The following is a 15,425-nucleotide window of genomic DNA, read 5'->3' as shown; positions in this document are numbered from 1 at the left end:
TTTGAGAGGATTTCTCCTAGAGGTCGCCAGAGAGCCTCAAGTTGCAGGGAAATGCATTTATTTCACTTAATATTTAGGAAGAAATGATTTGGTGGTTAAAATTACCCAAAACTCTTCTGTACCATTCAGACTGGGAGTGGTGGAGCTGATCAGTTAATAATAAGTGATGTCTGGTGTATTCCCTGGTTTGGTTGCGTAGTCCCTCACAAGAAAAACACATAGGGGACAGACATATACACCCAGTCAGCTCCCAATGTTGGAGTCAACCGCAAAAAAACATGCAAACACTTATGAAAGTCCCCCAACCACAGCCCTCACTAGAACCTAGGATGTTCTTGTTGTGAGGTGACAGTCCTATCCACTACACCAACATGCATCGAGGTGAAATCACGATCTAGTTTTGCGGTTTAAAAACACAATTAATTGTAACAGCATGGAGACGAATTGAAGATATCAATTAAGCTTCAATACAAAACCACGAGCGCAACATAATAGAAATGAAAAACGTATTTAGGGACAGATATTTCAGATTGAAAGACATCGCAGGAGATTGGTGCCTTTAATTGCCAATAGAACAGGAACGAAATAATAAAATTTAAAATAAAGCAGATTCAAGTGTTATCCTCCCACTTTCAACATCCTGAGTCTAATCGAAGATTTAAGACCCACCTTCATCCTCAAAACTCCTTTTGCCCATCAGACCAACAAATGTTTGAAATTTATGTCCTGGTAAATAAAATAAAACACTTAATTTTCAGTTCATATGCTTTGATAAATTGATATATAAAATTACAATCTACAAAAAAGTCGAGATGAGAATAAACCTTACTTTTACGCGCTCTCTGTGTTTTCCCTGCGTAAGAAGAGAGAAACTGTTGGTTTGCCTCATCACATCTGGATCAGTGGTGGTGTATAAAATGACAGTATGACTATAAACTAAACCATGCAGCTCTTACCAGTGTCTTTTTTGCCCATGAGTCCGAGATATTGTCGAGGTCCCGGTTTTCGGGTCAGTCTCACTAATACATCTTCAATTAACGCCGCGTCCGGCCATTTCATCTGATGGAAAATATGAAGAAAAAAGGATTATTAATGTATTTTCATCCTTTGAACAACTTATACTTAATTCTAAGCTTTGGTTGAGTCCACAAAATGACTTTTGCCAGATGTACCAGAATGAGTCACTTATTCTTTCCTCTCATCCAAAGATCCTCGGGTGAAAAATAGATTTACAAATGTTATATTCTACGATATCCACTAGTCAGACTTACCTCTTTAGTGTTTTCATTCCAGGTGTCAGCTTCCAATTTTCCACAGAAGACGTCTGACAAAAGCAGCACAAATATGATGGCAAGTTTCATCATCTCCATCGCTGCAGAGCGCGCGTAATTTCACCCAAGAGACAGCTGTTTAACCCGAATACAGCTGATATGAAATATGCGCGCGCGTGCAGGTATAGTCCGCACCTCTCTGCCGGACAATTTCAAATGCTGATAAGAGGACACAGCAACCTGCCCTGCCAGATAATGCGCCATTGCCCCGCAGGTGTCCATCCGCGCAACGGCGTGCGCATCTGGCGCTTTTACGCACAGTTGGAGTGGACAATGTGGATCGATGGTCATCTCCGGTAATTACTCAGTGAGTCACACAGCTTGATTTGGACACGTTTTACAATGAGTACGGAGAAAAATGATATAGGACTTTGAATTTCTCATGCTTTGATAAGCATCTCTGAGAGGATCAGTTATGAAGGGAGAACTCACAAGTTTATAAATTACTTATGAAAGAAAACTAAACGGAGCTCGTCACTCCCAAATATTGAAAAATCAGCATTGGCTGGACAAACGTTAGGACCTATTTCTGTTTTAAGGTGAATCTTTACTGGAACACTGGATACATATCAGAGTATAAGTGGCATTTTCCATTCACACATGTGTTTCCTCACATCTGGTTTGGGACCTGACTTTTCCTGCAGTGAGGTTATGAGAATAACTTATTATTAGTCCATGTCAAAGAAAACCAAATGGGGCACTTTCTAGAAAGTGGCGCAAACCTGTGAAACTGCTGTTTGGCTTCACTGTAATATTTTGGCCCAGGCGGTTTCCAAACCTGGTCCTCGAGGGGCCCGGTCCTGCATGTTCTCGTTCTCTCCCTGCTTCAGCATACCTGAGTCTAACGATGATGTCATCACCAAGGTTGTGAAAAAGCCCAATAACGAGCCGCTCATTGCAATCAGGTGTGTTGCAACTGGGGGAGAGTTAAAACAAAGGATAGGTGGCCTCGAGGACCAGGGTTGGGGATCCCCGTTTTGGCCAATCAAAGAAGGAAAGAGGTTCCCGACCACTTTTGTAGCTTATTAGATTGAAAATGTCACAGTTGTTGGAAACTAATACACTTTATTTCTCAAAATAACAATTATTTAATCATGTTCATCATGCAAATGTTTACTTTTTATTCTCAGCATTTATTGTTGAACAAAGCCTATTTGTTTGTTTAGTTTACCTTTGTATGAATCAGATAGAATTAACATTATTGAGCAGAATAAGGAAAGAGAAACGCGGTGTGTTCCTTCCACAAATGGCTCCAAGATTCTTGAAATGGTCTCATCCTCACTCTGGTAGCACAGTAGCACTCCTGTGCTATGCCGTACATTGTCATTCCTCATCCTTTTCTCCTCCAAAGCTTTAAACTGTCTCTTCTATGGGATGATAATCTTGTCTGTTCCTTTATTCTACAGGCTACTATATTTGGATTATATGTCGGGTGGCTGGAGCTGATTGAAGCTGACTGCATGCGGACGACGGCAGGTTAGTCTGAACAGTCCATCAGAGAATAATCATCGACGGACAATCGCACATATTCATGCCTGCTGGCAATTTATAGCCACCACTTAAATAGTAAATTGATTTCACTTATATAGCAATGGGGCATCCATCCATCTATTGTCTGACACATTTTAGTTCAAGGGCCACATGCAGCCCAAAATCATCTCACATGGACCGGACTGGTAAAATAGTGCCATCAAAAACGTAAAATCTAAATTTGATCATTTCTATTTGTTGTGATGTGTGGTATGCGTGATGAAAATATCAATTTTCACCAAAAAACAAACAATTACGAGGGAAATTTACAACAATCTCGACATAAAGTCATTTTTAGTTAAACCCTCTGGTGCAAAATACAGTGGGGGAAAATAAATGCTGGTGACATGAATACATGAGGAGACGCTCAGTGCAGTAAATAAGGTCTAAACCTTGAGTAGCAATATTAAAAAAAATGTACCAAGGTATTCTGAACCACTCCTATCAGCTATAAACATAATCAAATGTGAATGTTTTAAACCTGATCTAAAAAATATAGATTGTGTCAGGCTCCCTAACTTAACCTGGGAGCTGTTTCCATATGAGAGGAGCCTGAACGCTAAAAGCTCTTCCTCCTTTTTAGAAAATCATTGGAACCTCCAGTAAGCCAGCACATTGTGCTGTGATGACATGGGACCAGCGGCTCTTTAAAATATAATGGAACACGGTTATCAAGAGCTTTACATGTTAAAGATTTCAGTCAAGACAGACAGAATAATCTCCAATATTATTAATATTATAAGTAATATCCATTATATCTAATATGTTTAAATATATGAGCTATGATCTATTCAAATCAGTATTTGGAAACAATAGGAGACTTCTTACTCCTGACAGGAACTCTAGCTGCAGTATATTCCATCAATTTGAGACTTTTAGAAGAGAAAACCAACGAGAATCAAGAGTTTTGTCCCTCCATGACCACCGTACACGGCAGCATGTCCCGCCTCCTGCTCAAATGTGGCGATATGTAGGTCAGGAAGTCGGAAATTGTGTTGTTTGTTTTTTATTTAAACTCTGATCCAGAGTTTCTCAGGTTATATAAACGGTACCTGCGATGCTGTGGTGAGTTCACGGCCCCGGGTCGTTACAGCGGCACCATGGCAGTGGTGCGTTCACGGACCGCAGCGCTGCTGGGGCTCCTGCTCGTTGTTGTGACAGCGCGCGTGACAGAAGCCGCGGGGAGACCGAGGCGGCGTGCCGGCGGGCTGACCGACGACGAGACGCCTTTCCGGTACACCCATGACGACGCGGCCGGCTCCGCGTCCAGAAAACACCGGGGGAAGCCCCCCGCCGCCGGCCCGGAGCCCGGTGACCCCGCGGACGCGTTTAGAGTCGCGACCCTGGATGGCGAGTTCTCCTACAAGCCCGGAGCCTGGAGCGGCTCGCTCCTCATCCACGCCTTCACCAACAAGTCCGCCTTCCTGGAGAGTCTCTGGAGCTCCGAGTCCTCCCTCACCGGCCTGGTGGAGGGGCTGCCGGCCAGCGCCCAGGTGCTCTTCGTGTCCCTGGATGACTCCGCGGTCACTGATGCCCTGTGGATGAGGGAGCAGCTGCAGCGGGCCGCCATGGGCAGGTGAGCGGGGAGGGAGTCTGGGAGGAGTGTGTGTGTGTGGAAGATAGAATATGTAATAAAAAGTGACTGGAATAACAGTTAATCATGTGCAACAATTAAAAATACCCCCGATACAGAAGCAAGACATCATTATTATTATTATTATTATTAAAATCAAAGAAAGACTATTCTAAATTAGTGTGAGGTTGTTGTGGTTCTTTTCCCTGCATGAATTTTCTTCCTTCAAATTGTTGTGATTAAATCCAGCTTGTAAAATGATAAATTATTATATTCAAACATTTTTTGGGAACAGATCTTAAAGAATAATGTACATGAGTTAGAAGTATGAAACAAACTTGTTGGTTAAAAACTTCAATACTCAGCCAGTATTTTAAATCATGAGAAAACTTAAAATGTGGCTCCTAATAGCTGATAACAACAATATGTTGCAGTAATCTGATAGTCTGGCTTTCAACCAAACTATTGTATTAAAGACTGCTTGGCATGTGCAATATGAGGGTTTTATTTTGATTTTGATTTATTCAAGACGACCAACACCAGATCTGCATGTTCACTTCCAGAAAAGCAAACGCGCCGATAGTTCTATGCTTTCCTTGAGGATTAAGAAGAACACTAGTCAATGGATTTTAAGGCTTATTTTAAGCTTCTTCAATGCAAAAACCCGAGTTCTATCATTTAAAAATGTATTAACGTGTTCAGGTTGTACTGTACAACCAAACTGAAAAAGATCGATGGATTGATAAAACTTTAGAAATTTTACTAAAAACAAGAAGTCCGACGCATCAAGTGACCACGAGCTGCAAACGCAGCCGAGAGGAACAGAAACAGCTGCAGTCAAGTAGGACAACAAAAGGAAAGAGGAACTGCTGTCACAACTGGAAAGTACCAAACTAAGTGGATTCAGACTCTTTGGTTTTGTTTGTTTTCTCCTGCAGGCAGAAGGAGGTTCTGTCCCGGCTGCACGTCTCTCCAGTGCCAGTCTTCGCTCTGGGTAACTGGATCCCCAGAGTGCTTTACTCCTGGAGCTGCACGGGCCACAACTGTGGGCTGTCGCAGGCCGTCTTCACCTCCCAGGGTACGACCCGGGTGTCCGCTCGCCGCAGCAGTGTTGGTGGTTGACTGATCCGACTGACAGCCGCAGGATTTGATTGATTGATTTACTGACTTGCAGTCGTCTGATGTTCAGAAATTCAAAAAGATGATGAAGCTGGCAGGATGCATGTATTGATTTAATTAATTAAACTCAGTTAACCTTCTTTCCTTTATATACATCCTCCTATATTTTTATCACTTCTATCCATACTTCCTACCCCTTTATTTACTTCCTTCATGATATACATCCTCTGATATATTTTTTAATTCTGTCCATACTTCTTACCTCTAATTTATTTGTTTATTTAATTCCTTCCCTCCCTCCTCCCTGATATACATCCCCCCCATATTTTTTTCTAACTTCTTTCCATACTTCCTACCCCTTTATTTAATTCCTTCCTTCCTTGTTACTTACTTATCACTGATTGACTGAGTTAGTCCACCATACTTTATAATTTTACATCCTCTCTCTCTCTCTCCCTCCCTCTCTCTTTCTCCCTCCCTCCCTCCCTCCTGCAGGGTGGAACATGCCGGTGATAGTGAAGAGGCTGGACGCCCGGTACGACTGGCTGACGGCTCGCTGGCCTCAGAGGTCGTTCTGGCTGATGGCGGCAGCAGACGGGTGCGAGGCGTCGCCCTCGGTGGCCGGCGCCGTGGCCTGGGTGTCGGAGGGCGGCTGCTCCTTCTTCACCAAGGTCTGCCTCTCTTACTGCTGCTTTTATCTCAACAGGCACATTTCTTCCCCCGGAACATTAATATAGATTTTTTTTTTTTGATTTCACATGCTGCTGTAAATCACCTGACCCCTTGAAAAGTAATTCTCACCAAATGCAATCCTGTTTTCTTTTTTGTCTTCTCTTTACGCTTTTTCTTTTCATTCCTCCTACTTTTCCTCTTTTCTTCCTCCAACCCTTTGTTATACATTAATATTCTTCTTCTCTTTTTCTTTTTGTTATTGGGGGGAAAAAAATGAGACGAAGAAAGAATAATAATTTTAGGGCAATGCATGTCTCCTCTTGGTCCTTGTTCTTCTCCTTCATTCTCCTCATCCCTCCCCCATTCCTCCTTTTTCTTTCACCTCGTTTTTTTTCTCCTGCTTCCTTTTTTCCATCTAATCTTTCTCCACCACTTTTTGATGATTAATATTCGTCTCCTCCTCTTCTCTTTCTGAATTTATGTTGTTGTTCTTCGTCTTCTTGTTCAGGGTATTTATAAAACCAAGGACATCTTGGTAACAACAAAAACAAGTTTAATAACAATCACAGTCAAATGCAGAGAAGAAAAAAGTAGAAAATAATATTTTTAGAGCATCTGCTGAAATTCAATAAATCCAATAACTATATTCTTTTATTTCTGTTGCGGCGTTGCTCGACTTATTGACGGACCTTGAAGTGTTTTCACTATTTTCATAAACTGAAAACGCAACAATTTCACTTTTTTACTTCTCGAACGTGATCATTTGCTTCAATATTCTCAGTTTTTACTAAAGATATCCTCACTGGATTGGCAGAAATCAGTTTTAAGAGTTTCATTTTTGACATGTAACGCTAATGTCTTTATTTTTTAAACTTTTCCAGCCTGTAAATACTCTGATAATCATCTCTCAAACTAATACTCTCCTGCTGTAACACAGTGCGATAAGGTATTTTTTTTTTCTTTTTTCCCCCTGCAGGTGCAGAACATGGCCTTCTCCAATGCCTCGGGTGTCCTTATCTACGCCCTGGAAGGAAACCCTATCCAGGACATGAACTGTGTGGGCGACGAGTGTAACACTCTGCTCGGTATCCCGGCTGCCATGGTGCACCTGGAGGTGTCGGTGGCTCAGGCGCTGCGGTAAGACTGGATTAAAAAAACCTTCGCCGTGTTGATGCTTCACGTCCTTGTACTGGCAATAAGCTGCTCTTTTAAAAGGTCACGGTTTTGACTCTGGTTACATGACTTGTTCTGGTTTTTTTTTAGTTTTGGGCAGTTGGTCAGCGTGTCCTTCCAAACCACCCCAGCCCCCAACTTCTTCATCGGTATCGACCAGCAGGGGGCGCTGGCTGAGATGGGCTGGTTCCTCTACCCCTCCTTCAGCTTCCTCAACTGGCAGGCTCAGTGGTGAGAAGACAGGGGGAGGTTTGGAGGAGAGTCGGGTATAGCCCTAACCCTACATAAAACCTTAAACAGTTGTAAACAAAATACAGACAAAAACTCAATTCCTACTTTAAATTCAATTTTTTTTTTTTTTAAATCCTCCGGAGTTTAAATCTTCCAAATCCTCCACATTTTTATCTCTGACTTCTGGTCTCGTCTCCAGGTTTGATTTCTCTGCTGATCTGCAGGCCAAACTTCAAACTCCTGCAAAGGTTGTGTCCGTCTTTGACAAAGTGCTGATGCAGGGCGATAAAGGAGCTGTGGCCACAGTCGACCTGCCGTTGGGTAAATTCTTCAGCATCGTCTGTCCAGTGTGATACAAAGCAGGATCATGTTTTTTAATTGGCATGGAAGAGGTTGATTTTTCTATATGAAAATCATTACAGTCCAAACACAACGTTTAAATGACTTTAAATGAAAACTGGGCATCAGAATGATGAATAAAAGCAATTTGTCTTTTAATGTCTTTTTGATGTAGGGTGGTTGTTTCTGCAGGATGAAGCTTCCTGGATGTTCCACAAACTGTTGGTCTAGTGAGATTTACACCCATAAAATTTGAGAAAAAGACTGGTTTTTATTCTTAACACAGAAATATCTCATAAACAGGGATTCTTTGGGCGACGAGGCCTCGTTGACTATAAAAGTCCGATGGGAATGGCCTGACTGGTTGGAGATTGCAGAAAATTCTGATTGGACTTGACTTATTTGGTGGATTTTCCGTTTGAGGTGTCTTGACGTGCTCTACACGATCTGCTTTCACCCATTTGCACACTGGGATTTCAGTTCAGCACACCAGAGCTGACCCTCAAATCGCCTGTTGTTAAAAAGCCGTTGTATGTTTCTGATTGTTCATGTCTGAAGCAGACGGGCTAGAGCAGCAGGTGACCTCAGCTGGCGGCTGTTGGGTCTGATGGGATCAAGAAACTCAGGTTTCAATATAAACAAAGGAAAGATACACTGAAAAAAGAAAATTGCTCGAAAAAGTTGGACCAACTAAGTTGAATTGCTTCTATTGGTGACACCTAAATGAATGGAGGAGATAAAAACGTGGATCCATCCTGCTTTATATGGGTGATTCGGGCTGATGGAGACACAGTGATGATGTTTGGGTTCTTATTCCAGCACAGTTTGGTCTCCTTAAACCTGAAACGTTCAGGATCGTACTGACGGTGACTGTGGTTCCTCCCCGGGTGCAGACTCGCTGCAGGACTCCGACACGTTGGAGCTGGACGCGTCGCTGTCGTGTCCCGGCAGGAGGGACTCGTCCTGCGCCCAGTGGGATCACACGGTGCAGCTGTCCGTGTGCTGCGACCCCGTCGGTCCGTACTGCAACACCGAGCTGGGCCGCTGGATCACCGCCTTCCGCAGGTGGAACCTTCGAAACAAACATAACAAATCAAACTGAATTTTCTTCAAACGTAGGTCGCTATCATAGCTGTACAAGAGACTAAAATTGGTTATTGATCGGTTCATTTTAAGGCTTCATAATATGGAAACTTATAAATACAAACTTATAAGTAGATCATGTTTGTCTTTGCTTTGGGATTTGATCTTATAGATAACGGGGCTTTTTTCCTCTTGCCTCTTTCTTTAACAACCAGTAATGTAATAAATCTGCCCATTTTAAGTTTGACAGAGCCACTAGTGTAATAGCTTCACAATACTGTAAAAACATATTATCAAATAAAGTATTGCATTGAGTTGCAGCATTTAAATTTTTTTAATTTTTTTAAATGTAATAAGAGCAGACAAAATTGTGATAATACATAAATAAGACTGCCTTTGCTGGAAATAATAACTTTATTTGCAGGTTTTGTTCAGTTATTTTATCGAAAATAGGTGTAATAATTGGGATACAAACTGCTGCACTGTCAATTATGTTTGTACATATATTTTCCTATTTTATTACACTATTAGCAAATGACTCCAATATTGGTTGTTATATCCTCTAATGTACACCAGCTGTGACTGAGCCTTGTTTTCTGTGTCTGCAGTTCCCACCCAGCAGTTTGTAAATTACTTTTTTATTTTTTTACTTTTTATAAGTCTTAGAATAATCCCACTTTTATTCGATGTTTTAAATTCTGCCATTTTGAATTCTCAGAGCATGACGGTGCATGGGAATGTAATTTATGATTTTTTTTGGTCTAAAATGACAATACTTAAAACCTCTTGTCTCTTACTCAGTAAGGGTATCTTGATATTTTCACTTGTTTATGCTATTGTAATATTGAAGTGATGTTAAGTGGGGTGACACAGTGTTATATGTTGTTGTTTTTTTAGAGGTATCGGGCGCTGGCTGACGGACGTGTCCCCTCTGATCCCCCGACTGGACGGCAATAATTGCACCTTCACGATGAAGACGGCGCCGTGGGCGATGCCTTGGATTGTCTCCCTCAACCTGAGGTTCAGTGTCAGTAATCAGACAGGTGACCAAGTTAAATCTGTTCATACAGCGGTGAGCGGTCTGCGTTGTGACAAAAAATCTTTTTAAAAAAATCAACAAAAACCAATGATTTAAAAGAAAAAAACTCGAGCTTTTTGGGGAAAAAACAGGATGTCTGTCGATGTGCTCCGTCTCCTCTGTGAACACGCTGACTGAAAGGCTGCTTGGTCAGATGATTTTCTTCACTGCAGGAAGGAACAGACTGTCTGTGAGGTGTTACTGGAAGTTATCAGCAAAATAGATGCAACAAAGCCACTAGTTCCAGGAACATACACACACACACACACACACACACACCTTTGTGCATGTGTGTACATTTATATCAAGTTTGTATTGTCATTATTGCCACAAAGAAGCAATTATTTAATTAGTGCATACATGAATACATGTGTACATACACACATATAATTACAACATGTTTCATAACTTGAATTTCCATGTGTGGAATGAAAAAATATCTTATCCAAGTAAACATTCTGTCTGTCTCTCATCTAGTGCTCTCTCTCTCTCTCTCCCCCTCATCTAGTGCTCAAGTATTCTCTCATCTAAAAACCTCTCTCTCGCTCCCTCTCTCTCATCTCGAGCTCTCGCTCTTTCCCCCCTGCTCACGCTCCCTTTTGCTCCATATAGATCTATAGATTATCTATAGATGTATATTTAGATCTTTCACATAAACATACAGTATATAGATTTGCAATACTGTATATGCAGTATATGCATCGCTCTCTCTCCCCTCTTTAGATCTACAGATATATATCTTTTACATAAACATGCAGTATATATTTGCAATACTGTATATATGCAGTATTTACACGTTCTTTCATGTTTCCATACATTTTAAATATTGAGCTTCTTGAGACCAAACTAAAATGGGGAAAAGTTCTGTTCCCACCTCCGGTATCAACTCCAACTTGATGTTTTAGTTTTAAATCTAGACATTTATTTCCACTTGTGTTTTGTAGAATAATCGGTTGTTGTTTTGTTGTTATTCTCCGTCAGGTGACATTGGGTACAAGCTCCGCCCCTTCAGTGTGACCTCGCTGTACGATGGAGGAAAGTTTGATAAGAACTACAACTCCAGGTACCAGCCCGTTAAATTCACCGTCCCGGCATCAACCAGAAAGGTACCGGACCAGAGGAGGATCGGTCGACGTCTATACTCCCGTGTTCCCTCCCTTTTACATCGCCTGATGTTTCTCCGCCTCCAGGTGGAGCTGTACGCCGTCATCACGGGACACGGCAGCGATGAGAACGGCTGCGGGGAATTCTGCGTCACGTCGCACCATTTCCTCGTCAACGGCGTCTTTAACAACACAAGGATATTCGACTCGGCCGGTGGGGTTTTTTTTTTTTTTTTTGGGAGGGGGGTGTTGATCTCCTAATCAAACCATCTTTACTTCAGGGCCCAGTTGCTTGGTGGATTGACTGGATCAGAGACTCTTGCCGGCCCGACGCTTGACATACAATTTAAATTGAGTCGGTGCAGCAAAAACCTATAAAATATCCTATAAATGACGACATCCTGTCTGGCATTTGCACATATTTTCTGCATTTTTAATGTGTGGCTTTAATGCCGTTTCAATAAGCTTGTTAGTTTATGAGCATTTAATGTGTGTACTTTGTGAAGTCATCCTGCTGCTTTCCAGTTCAGTATGTTTGACTGCTGCAGATTGAGGCGAATTCAGTTTTTTCTCAGTATAACTGGTGTGTGGACATTGAGCTGCTGATTGGGTGTTCATTACCGCCACTGATTCATGCCGATGCGTGGTTGAACAGGAACCGCTCTGGGCTGTGCCAGGAGGGTGAGCGAAGGCGCGGTGCCAAACGAACACGGCACCTGGCTGTACGGACGAGGAGGCTGGTGCGATGGGCTGCAGGTCAACCCGTGGAGGGTCGACGTCACCAAACAGGTCGGGACCCTCAACACCGTTTTTGGTTGGACAGCTTTACCTTTTTAGTTCCAGTACCATGACCACTGCGCTCCCCAAACCAGGGGGTCTGCATCATGGGCCTCTTCAGCTCTTATTTAGTGGCTCCATGAAGCGTTGTCAAAATTATACGTCAATATACATTTGATCTTATTTTTAAGTTATTTACACAACTGAGTCCTTTTTAAAAGGATTTTTAACTCTTGGCAAAAAAAAAAAATTGCTTTAAAAAAGACATAATTAGTATAATGGATAAAATGGGAAAAAATGGTTAAAACCACAAGAAATGAGAAAAACTACTTAAAATGCATAGAAATAAGAAAAAAACAAATCCAAAACTGCTTAAAAAAAGCTAAAATGGTTAAAGAAATTGTAAAAAAAGAAAGAACTGTGGGGGGTGAAATGGCTAAAATCAGGTAAAAACAGCTCAAAATGCAATTTTTACCATCCTAAATTGTAATTGAAAGTTTATTATTGCAACATAAAAACAGTTTTTTGTACATATAGCAAGTTGATATCCAGTTCAATGTGATTTCTTGGAAAGTGAGGAAAACGGCTCTTTTGGCCATAAAGGTTGCAGACCTCTCCTCCAAAACCGTCTGTACCATCTGTCCGAGAGCGCCATCTAATGGTGGGCTCAGGCAGGTGGGAACTGGTAAGGTTACCATTTGCAATGCTCAATTTCCCTGTTGGGGGGGGGGTTTCAGGTCACAACGTGAAAGCTCGCCCGGTGAAAAATAACAAGTTCAATCGGTCATATGAGCCAACAAATGCTTGAGATAATGTGTTTTAGTCTTTTTAACCACTTGGAATTAAGATGTTCCACTTTTATTAAAGGCCAATAAACCCAAAACGATTGAAGCTGTCAGTTTACTAATCAGACTTTAAATCAAAGTGTCTGTTGATAGTTATTTTATTCCTATTAGCAGCATTTAAGCTCAAAAATAGTCATTCGGATGATTAAAGCTTTCACAAGTGATAAAAGCATAATTCAACCACTTCATATAAGAAAACAACAATAAAATCAAAGTAGTAGCTGGGTTTTTTTGTGAGTAAATCTAATGAGCTCCTCTACAATAAAGACACTTAAAAAAAAAAAATGGATGTTTGGGTTTATGAGTAGCTGGTCGGGATGTTTTCCTTATCGGATTAATAAAACGGCAGTATTATTGGGAAAAAAAAAACATGATTTGAGTCACAAACGTGTTCAGCAGTTTTAGAAGAAACTTGAGCAGAAATCGAGGTCAGACTGAAGTGAAGCACTCAAGTGGTCAATCAATTAAAATTAAGAAGTGCGTAATTACTGTGGAGTGTGTAATCGACCCTGCAGGCTCCCGATGGAATCGCCTAAACTCCTGATTTATGGTCATGAACACTTTCATCTCGTCTGACGGTCGCATATTATGTCGCATCGTGTCAGATTTGGGAATTTACTTTAACATTTACTTTTTATGTTTATCTACTACAGTTTTAAGGTCTGATTTAAAAAAAAATAAAAATAAAAAAATGTTGTATTGTGGCTTCTCTTGTAGCTCGACTTGAGCGGCGATGCGTTCAACACCGTCCTGTACTTCGGCTTATTCAACGGTCGGGACCCGAATCCATCCGGGGAGCCGGGATACATCATCATGTCGTCTTTTCTAGTCTTCTACAAGTGACACTGTGCAAAAGTGACCGAATGAATGTTGATTTGATTTCAAACTGCCGTGTCCGCCTCTCCTTTACTCTCTCCCTCTTTTACCACACGGGTGGTAGCTGGTTTTGATAAAACAGCACTTATGCCGACGATAATGTGAAATATCACCTGCCATGCTCTTCCTGCACAAGCGGACATTCGTACTGTTCGCAACATGTTAACCTGAAGTCAAGAAGAAGCCTCGTCGCTAAATAGGCTCTCCATGAGATTTCTCCGTGTCTCAGGTTTAACATGCATTCTTCCCTGAGTGGCTTCTTCTTGGTAATTGCATGTAATCACGACCACTTTGAAACTTTAGAGGGAAGAAAGTGAGTCATTCTGAATGCCTTTGTGAGGTTAGATGTTATCCGTGGGGTCAAAAGAGAATCATTTCTGGGTGTCCTCTGCATAAAAAATGGATATTTATCCCATCTAATATTTATCCAAATAGCAGAGGATCTAGGACAGACCCCTGAGGTACACCATAACCGAAAATGTTCTACAGGAAAACTGCAGTCGCTTTGGACATACAGGAAAAAGAAACTGTCATAGAAAAGTTCCAGAGATACTAAACCTTAGTTTTAGTCTGAGTTAAAATAAAAATATCCCAGAATGGAGTGAATAATCTTCTCTAATGGTCTTAGTTATTTGAAAGTCATTCATTCAAGAGGTTAGCCAAGTGTTAATTGTGGGATCAAAACAGTGATAAGGGCTGGGTATAAAGTTTAAAAGTGGAAAATTTTATATATTCTAAATATAAGTCTATATGTCATATATCCAAGTGTAAGCAAGTAATTAACAAAAGGTGACGGCCCAGGACGTACCCTGGGGTACGCCAAAAATTAAATGCTCCATAGAAGAACTGCAGTCCCTGATTTCAATCCTATTTTGGAGATTTGTACTAACCAGTTACACACCGTCCCACGTTCAGCCATCCATTATTTCATTGTCACTGGGTCAAAAGCCAGAGGAAGGTATTTACAAATGGTGCAAATCTTTACCGGGCCCAATATGTGCCACTGCTAATTATTTTTATTGGATTTGGTGGCCACCTTATATTATCCTATACACTTAAAAAATATATTATGTTTCAGTTGGATTTAGATTGTAATGACACATATACATGCTACTAAAAAAAAAAAAAAAAAAAAAATCATGACAAAGCTCATCTAAATACCGGCAGCGTTACTTCTATGACTTGTTTTGTTTCAAACTTAACTTTTTCTTTTGCAGGACTTTAAAAAAAAAAAAGAACATAAATGTATTTACCCTCAGTGCATGTCCATAAAAAGTATCTTTACTAGCTTTCTTTTTTTTTTAATGGTATTGCACAGTATTAAAAAACATACACATTAAAAGTAGAAAAAAAAAGTACATCATTACATGATACAAAAAAAGGTTATTTTGCTCCGTTCTGATTAGCGAGGTTAGTGATTACAAAGTTTGTTGCATTATAGAAATTGCTTTCTCTCTGTTAGCCCGGCTTGTTTAACACACAAACCCCTCTGGCCACCAGAAAATAACACATTTAATAATACCTACTTAGTACAACTCCATTTGGCTTAATGACGCTTCTCTAACATTTGCTGTTTATTTCCATTGTCAAAGTGGCTACAAAGAGAAATGACTAAGGCACTGCAGTGAGTGATCTTCATCCCCCAAAATCATCTTCAAGACCCGAGTAAATGTTCCGTTGATGATCGTTTCAAGT

At 41.0% G+C, this 15,425-nt stretch overlaps 1 protein-coding gene across 2 annotated transcripts; it reads left to right on the top strand.

Moving 5' to 3' along the window:
• Positions 1-3,784: 3,784 nt before the first annotated feature.
• On the top strand, positions 3,785-13,738 carry LOC308114974 (uncharacterized protein). 2 transcript variants are annotated; one of them, XM_080472249.1, is made up of 12 exons: positions 3,785-4,437; positions 5,373-5,512; positions 6,049-6,224; positions 7,202-7,362; positions 7,489-7,629; positions 7,829-7,950; positions 8,862-9,033; positions 9,949-10,094; positions 11,111-11,235; positions 11,320-11,446; positions 11,888-12,021; positions 13,572-13,738. In XM_080472249.1, the coding sequence occupies exons 1-12, from the start codon at positions 3,962-3,964 to the stop codon at positions 13,695-13,697; spliced, it is 2,046 nt and encodes a 681-aa protein (XP_080328375.1). In that variant the 5' UTR covers positions 3,785-3,961; the 3' UTR covers positions 13,698-13,738. The 2 variants fall into 2 exon arrangements, 1 of the variants encoding a protein (XP_080328375.1); XR_013935661.1 differs by having other exon boundaries at positions 3,794-4,437; positions 11,111-11,192; positions 13,572-13,737.
• The last annotated feature ends 1,687 nt before the right edge of the window (positions 13,739-15,425 follow it).

The sequence above is a fragment of the Lipophrys pholis genome (assembly GCF_963383615.2).
Source record: "Lipophrys pholis genome assembly, chromosome: 9".
Lineage (NCBI taxonomy): Eukaryota > Metazoa > Chordata > Actinopteri > Blenniiformes > Blenniidae > Lipophrys > Lipophrys pholis.
The sequence above is the reverse complement of the archived record's forward strand: the minus strand, read 5'-3'. Positions and strand labels throughout refer to the sequence as shown.

What these genes read in the sequence shown, in the direction of transcription:
- LOC308114974 (XM_080472249.1), top strand. Translation starts at nt 3,962, where the DNA reads ATGGCAGTGGTGCGTTCACGGACCGCAGCGCTGCTGGGGCTCCTGCTC. An exon ending in GCTGCTCCTTCTTCACCAAG is followed by an intron (nt 6,225 to 7,201) that starts GTCTGCCTCTCT and finishes TTCCCCCTGCAG; the next exon opens with GTGCAGAACATGGCCTTCTC. An exon ending in AAGGATATTCGACTCGGCCG is followed by an intron (nt 11,447 to 11,887) that starts GTGGGGTTTTTT and finishes GTGGTTGAACAG; the next exon opens with GAACCGCTCTGGGCTGTGCC.